Genomic DNA, 7933 nt, shown 5'->3' on the forward strand with positions numbered 1-7933 from the left:
CCCAAGTAGCTGGGACCACAGGCTCCCGCCACAACGCCTAGCTATTTTTGGTTGCAGCCGTCATTGTTGTTTGGCGGGCCCGGGCTGGATTCAAACCCACCACCTTAGGTGTATGTGGCTGGTGCCTTAGCCACTTGAGCCACAGGCGCCAAGCCCCAAGGTCATTTCTGAGGGAGTTTGGGGATGTTTCTTATTCATAAAAGGGACCGTTAATTGCGTGATTTTGTTGTAGTGTTTACATCAAAATAAAATTATGTAACTTGAATGCTGAATTTTTTTACATATTGAAATGTTCTGTTTTCTTTCTTTCTTTTTTTTTTTTTTTTTGCTTTTCAGACACATGAAGAAGATCCTTAACAATCATTTCTCAACAATTTTATAGTCAACTGATGTAACAATGGTACTAATATTGGGACGCAGACTAAACAGAGAGGATCTAGGGGTGCGTGATTCCCCAGCAACTAAGCGTAAAGTTTTTGAAATGGACCCTAAATCTCTGACAGGTCATGAGTTTTTTGACTTCTCTTCAGGATCATCCCATGCTGAAAACATACTCCAGATATTTAATGAGTTCCGAGATAGCCGCTTATTCACAGACGTCATCATTTGTGTGGAAGGAAAAGAATTTCCTTGTCATAGAGCTGTTCTCTCAGCCTGCAGTAGCTACTTCAGAGCTATGTTTTGTAATGATCACAGGGAAAGCCGAGAAATGCTGGTTGAGATCAATGGTATTTTAGCTGAAGCTATGGAATGTTTTTTGCAGTATGTTTATACTGGAAAGGTGAAGATCACTACAGAGAATGTACAATACCTCTTTGAAACTTCAAGCCTCTTTCAGATCAGTGTTCTCCGTGATGCATGTGCCAAGTTCTTGGAGGAGCAACTTGATCCCTGTAATTGCTTAGGAATCCAGCGCTTTGCTGATACCCATTCTCTCAAAACACTCTTCACAAAATGCAAAACTTTTGCATTACAGACTTTTGAGGACGTGTCCCAGCATGAAGAATTTCTTGAGCTTGACAAAGATGAACTTATCGATTACATTTGCAGCGATGAACTTGTTATTGGCAAAGAGGAGATGGTTTTTGAAGCCGTCATGCGTTGGGTCTATCGTGCTGTTGATCTAAGAAGACCCCTGTTACATGAGCTCCTGACACATGTGAGACTCCCTCTGTTGCATCCCAACTACTTTGTTCAAACAGTTGAGGTGGACCAATTAATCCAGAATTCTCCTGAGTGTTACCAGTTACTGCATGAAGCAAGGCGATACCACATACTTGGGAATGAAATGATGTCCCCAAGGACTAGGCCACGCAGGTGAGAAGTCTGTTTTCAAATATAGTTAACAAAAAGTTTTGTTGTTCAGAAGATATTTAAGCCTCCTGAATGCAATCTCAGTATAGTCTTTTATGTGTATAGTCTACAGAGTCTATAATGTTAGATTTATTTGTGATTATGTGAATCATTAGAATATCTCTCCTCATAAAGACCAGGTTCAACAATAGCCTTTTTTTGAGGTATCAGTAGCTGTTCTGAGTAGCTAGAGTTGTTGGAAAGGACCTTTGCAGCAGTGCATTTCTCAACACATTTTTACTAATTTCTCTTAAGCTTTGTAGGGCCCCAGATCATTCCACTTTCTTTCCAAGGGTTTTTTGGATACAGAGTAGCTAAATACTATAGGAGGCTCTCATGAACTTCCTCTACTTATAAAAAAACAGTTTGTGGCTTGGCACCTGTGGCTCAAGCGGCTAAGGCACCAGCCACATACACCTGAGCTAGTGGGTTTGAATCCAGTCCAGGCCTGCCAAACAACAATGATGGCTACAACCAAAAAATAGCTGGGTGTTGTGGCGTCGCCTATAGTCCCAGCTACTTGGGAGACAGAGGCAAGAGAGTTGCTTGAGCTCAGAAGTTGGAGGTTGCTGTGATGCCACGGCACTCTACCCAGGGCGACAGCTTGAGGCTCTGTCTCAAAAATAATAATAATAATAATTATTATTATTATATCTTTATTATAGAGAATTACATCTTTATTATTATTATGGAAGTTTTATTTTTCAGTAAAATATAATTAAGTATTACACTATATTTTTCATCTTCTTACAATAGGTTATTTCTATTTCTATAAATCACCTATAGATATTAATTCCATGAGCTATAGAACAATGATCTCTATGCCTTAATAATGAAAAGAATACTGTTAAACATTCTCATTGTGGATAAAAAAGAAATACCTATTGTGAGAAATAATATAGGAAAGAAGCTTTTTTATTTTTCTAACAAAGCTAACATTGGTATTGGTTTTTCACTTACTGTGGTAAAAAGCACATCACATAAAATTTACCATCTTAATCACTTTTAATTATATACTTTAGTAGCGTTGAGTATATTCACACTGTGGGAAAGTTTTTATTTTTATTTTCCCACACCATCTCCATTTTTCTATGAATTTATTGTAACATAGCTTGCCAACCACATTTTTAGCTTTGATTTTGAGTATTTTTTTTTTTTTTGAGACAGAATCTCACTATGTCGCCCTAGGTAGAGTGCTGTGGTGTCACAGCTCACAGCAACCTCAAGCTCTTGGGCTTAAGCCATTATCTTGCCTCAGCCTCCCAAGTAGCTGGGACTATAGGCGCCCTCCACAACATCTGGCTATTTGGCCAGGACTGGATTCAAACCTGCCACCCTCGGTGTATGTGGCCAGTGCCCTACCAACTGAGCTACAGATGCCTCCAGATAGCTTGTTTTTTAAATCTACATTGGTATGGATATAGCAGGATTTAATCTCTTTCGGCATATGTAAAATGAGGATGATGATAAATAGTGTTTATATCACAGGTTTGAAACTATCAAATGCAATATTTCTTAAGTACCAAGAATAATACTTGGTGCATTGAAAGTGCTTAATAATTTCTTTTTTTATTTTTATTTTTTTGAGACAGAGTCTCACTATGTCATCCTCAGTAGAATGCCATGGTGTCACAGCTCACAGCAACCTCAAACTCTTGGGCTTAAGCGAATGTCTTGCCTTCGCCTCCCAAGTAACTGAGACTACAGGTGCCCACCACAATGCCTGGCTATTGATTTTTTGTTGTAGTTGTCATTGTTGTTTGGCAGGCCTGGGCTGGGTTTGAACCTGTCAGCCCCAGTGTATGTGGCCAGTGCCTTAGCCACTGAGCTATAGGCTCTGAGCCTGCTTAATAATTATTATAGTAGAACCTCTGTAAATTGACTACCCAATGGACTATAAAAAACTAGTCAACACACAGAGGTGGTCACACTAGGCCTACTGTATACTGATAGATACACGTGGTACTCAGGGTACAAATTTTATGAAAATTTGGTCAACTTAAGGAGGTGGTCAATTGCAGGAAGGTGGTCAACTATGGAGGTTTTGTATAGAGTATAATGTAGACCTGACTCAATTTAAGAAAATTCCAGCACTTGAAAGTCTGAGACTTAATATATTGTGTAATTATTATCAATATTGTAAAAAACATATTTGTGTTAGTGTGAGAATATGTTTTTTTCTTCAAAGCTATTTTATGAATATCCTGATTTTTTTTTTAAAAGACCATTAAGACATTTGGGCTAAACTTAAAAGACCAGGGTTCCTGAATTTATTAATTAAGAAAGCTAAATAGCTTCAGGGCTGTGTGAGTATTAGCTCTTCTAGAACTCTTCTGGACACATAGTATTCCTCCAGAGGGAACATCATTCATGTTTCCAAGCAGAATGCCCTTATAGCAGACAGAATGGTCTGGGGTCAGATGGGACTAATAATACACATCCAGCATATCTAATACATGTAGATTAGGGTGGGGTTATATGTTATAAAATTAAAGTAATTTATTATTAGTATATTTATAAAGACATAATCTGAATGCAGATAACAACCAAAGGGTTCAGTCACTTTTTGGGCTTGGCACCTGTAGCACAGTGATTACCACCCCAGTCACATACACTGAGGCTGGCAGGTTTGAGGCCAGCCCAGGCCAGCTAAACAACAATGACAACTGCAACAAAAAAAATAGCTGGGCATTGTGCCAGGCGCCTGTAGTCCTGGCTACTTGGGAGGCTGAGGCCCAAGAGTTTGAGGTTGCTGTGAGCTGTGACACCACAGCACTCTACCCAGGGTGACATAGGGAGATTCTATCTCCAAAAAAAAAAAGACACTTTTCCTAGTTTACTTAATTATTTGATTTCCAAAAATGTATTCTAGAGAATCCATTTCATACAGTGAAACACATACATATATAAATGATTGCAACATTACTTTTCTTTAGGAGACAAATAGAAAAAAACAAACTCTGGTTATATTGAATTTGCAGACTGTTACAAATAAAATAGCAAAAAAAATTTTTTTGGCAGTTTTTGGCCAGGGCTGGGCTTAAACCCGCCACCTCTGGCATATGGGGCTAGCACCCTACTCCTCTGAAACACAGGTACCGCCCCGCAAATTTTTTTTAATGTGGGCATCACATGAGGAATGTCAAGAGGAATCCTTTGTCTTAACAACTCCACCATTACTATCTCTCCCTTACGTTCTATCTTTCACTTAAGTGTTACTGCATGTTGGCATTAATCACTAGGAATTTAATTATCTAAACAGTGTGTATTATTTATACAGGTTCTCAACTTTCTGAGAAACTCCAGCTTCTTTCTTTGAAAGAGGAGGGATGCCTCTACTTCTTCACCACCAGTTCATTCCTCTCCTCTGACTTCCGCTGCACACCTACTGAACCTCCTGTCAATCAAGTCATCACTGACCTTCTCTAATTTATTTGCTAGCCTCTTGTCAGTCTTCATCCAGCTAGAGCTTAGGATTTGACATAATGAATTGCTTTGTCCATCTTGAAACCTTCTCTTCCATTGGCTTCTGGAATATCATTCTTTTCATGGTCCACCTATTTCTCCAGCTGCTCTTTTTCAGTTTGATGGTTCTTACTCCCATAGGTGGTCTTTGAAATATGGCTGCTCTGTCTGGTTCCCATCTCTTTGTCTTGTTTCTTATACTTTCCTAGGTGATTCCATGGTTTTAATTACCATGCATGCAATCGACTACCAAACCTGTATCTCTAGCCTAGGCTTTTTTCTTAGATTATATTTTTAATTTTATTTATATATTTCATCTACATTTTTTTACATCTTTTACTTGATTGTGTATCTTTTAAAGATAACAAGTAAATAAAATTGTTTAAACAGGTAAATAACATTGTTTAAAGTTTTTGTTTGTTTTTTTTTTGGTCTGGGCTGGGTTTGAATCCACCACCTCCAGTATATGGGGCCAGCGCCCTATTCCTTTGAGCCACAGGCGCCACCCTAACATCGTTTGAAGTTAATAATAATAATTCATATTTAATATCCAATCCAGGACTACTTATTACATCTGGTTATTTCCTTGAAATCTCTTTTATTTCAAAACAGTTCTTTTTCACAGTTCTGACTTGTTGATGGGAAAGTTGTCCAGAAAAATAGCCCACCTTTTGGATTAGTCTGGTTGTTTCTTTCCGATGTCATTGAGCTGCATTTAGCTGTTCCCTAGAAACTGGAAATTGGCTCTTCAAGCTTTGCTGTAATGGATAATAAGTTAAATAATTATGACTATAATTCATTACATAATATGTACGTTATGTATGGCACATATTAGGAGACACATCTCTTTGACCTAGTGTTAGTGATAGAAAGATAAACTCAGGATTAGGGTGATGACAGTCTGTCTAATAGACAGTTAAATTATACTCCCCACATGAGCCAGTATTTCTCTAGTTATTTATCCTATGGCAAGTAAGCTCCAGAGCTCAACCCATACTGGATAGTCTACCTGCATACCCACATGTCTCTTAGGGGACAGAGAAACCCTGAAGGGTGTTATATTAAATACAAAGTGTGTAGGCGGTGTCTGTGGCTCAGTGGGTAGGACACTGGCCACATATACTGAGAGTGGCGGGTTCGAGCCCAGCCCCAGCCAAACTGCAACAATAACAACAAAAGCTGGGCATTGTGGCTGGCACCTGTAGTCCTGGGTACTCAGGAAGCTGAGGCAAGAGAATCGCCTAAGCCCAGGAGCTGGAGGTTGCTGTGCACTATGATGCTACAGCACTCTACCCAGGGCAATAAAGTGAAACTCTGTCTCTAAGAAAAAAAAAAGTGTGGGCTGGGTTGTGGTGGCTCATGCCTGAATCTTAACACTATGGAAGGCTGAAGCAGGTGGATCGCTTGAGCTTGGGAGTTCTCAGACCAGCCCGAGCAAGAGTGAGACTCCTTCTCTACTAAAAGTAAAAACATAGCGAGCATTGTGTCAGGCACCTATAGTCCCAGCTACTTGGGATACTGAGGTAAGAGGATCACTTGAACCCATGAGGTTGCTGTGAGCTCTTATGACACCATGGCACTCTACCAAGGGTGACAGAGTGAGACTCTGTCTCAAAAATTAATTAAAAATTTCACAAAAATACTATATAAGATGCACTACTCTGTTTTTATTTAGTGCCCTTAGCACCCTAATTTTCTCTCTTACTCTCATCCTATGTCCCTGAATCCTAAACATTTGGAAACTTACTTCTAAGTTTAAAGTTTAATATTAGTATAGAAAACCTTTGTGGGGGGAAAGTCCATATAAACACTTACATACATGTTTGGACTCAGGAGTATTTTTTAACTCCATAGAGTTCATGGTAACCAACTAAAGAGGGCTAAGTTTTGTCTAATAAATACTTGAGTAGCCTCCACGTACCATCCCCCTATATGCTAAGTGCTGTGCTTCAAACTCCATCTGGAGAAAAGTAACTTCTCTGCCTATGATGGGCCTCTCTGCCCCAACCTTGTCTCATTTCAGGAATCTTTATTGTGGTATTTACTCTACTGTTCCTGATGCTGAAGTTTCATATTCCTGACCATTGTTTAACAATCTGATTGTCACTTGCCTCTACTATACCTAATTTCCTGCCTCTGCTTAACCCCAAATACTGATTTCTGTATTCCCATACCAGCCTGAAGAGCAGCTTTTTTAGCTGATAGTTTGGTTCTGATATTGCTAGTTTTGCACTGTGACCTGATCCAGATTGTCCCTATCATCATAATTCTCTGGAAAGAGTCATTTCCCCTGGTAGATTCTAATTTTCCTTTTTGGTAGGACTGGACTTTCTGGAAAGTGAGGCTCCTAAGTAGAAACACAAATGGCATTAAACTGGACAAATGTCTTCCAGTATATTACTATACAAAGCAAATTGTTCATCTATCTCTACTGCTACACTCCATTGAGCAGTAGAGATAACTAAGACTTAATAAGCTCATCATTTTGATAGCTAAGAATAAGCTCATCATTTTGAGGTTGGAATCAGTGGTCAATTAAGTACTTTTCTGATATTTCCTACTGTATGTAATGCATCAAGGAATCTAATTGCTATAATGAGAACAAAGTTCCATTTCCTGATGGAAACCAGCTAGAAGACTAAGGGAGTTATAAATATATATTTTTTAAGAAATAGTGTTTTGTGATTATTAAATAAATTTTATTATAGACAATAAAACTGAGGTAGAGTTAAGTGAAGTAGTTTATTCTTGGTCATGAATCTAGTTAGTAGTAGGCAAGAACAGTAAAGTTTGTGTTCTGAATTCCTATCCTAATCTCACTTCAGAATGATCTTCTAAGGCTAGGTACAGTAGCTCACACCTGTAATCCTAGCACTCTGGGAGGCCAAGGCAAGTGGATTGCTTGAGCTCAGGAGTTCAAGACCAGCTTGAGCAAGAGTGAGACCCTTGTCTCTTCTAAAAATAGAAAAACTAGGCTCAGTGCCTGTGGCTAAAGTGGCTAAAGTGCCAGCCACATACACCTGAGGTGTCAGGTTCGAATCCAGCCCGGACCTGCCAAACAACAATGACGGCTGCAACCAAAAAATAGCTGGGCGTTGCGGCAGGCGCCTGTGGT

At 39.2% G+C, this 7933-nt stretch overlaps 1 protein-coding gene across 2 annotated transcripts in view; it reads left to right on the forward strand.

Moving 5' to 3' along the window:
• The window catches only part of KLHL24 (kelch like family member 24), a 43975-nt gene that overhangs the window by 15838 nt on the left and 20204 nt on the right, over nt 1–7933 (forward strand). For both annotated transcript variants that reach the window (XM_012811591.2, XM_023519261.1), the window contains one exon: nt 337–1317. In XM_012811591.2, coding sequence (XP_012667045.1) covers nt 398–1317 — 920 coding nt within the window. In that variant the 5' untranslated portion in view covers nt 337–397. The remainder of the gene's footprint in view (nt 1–336; nt 1318–7933) is intronic.

This window comes from Otolemur garnettii, unplaced genomic scaffold (genome assembly GCF_000181295.1).
Source record: "Otolemur garnettii isolate 467f Iridium unplaced genomic scaffold, OtoGar3 scaffold00166, whole genome shotgun sequence".
NCBI lineage: Eukaryota > Metazoa > Chordata > Mammalia > Primates > Galagidae > Otolemur > Otolemur garnettii.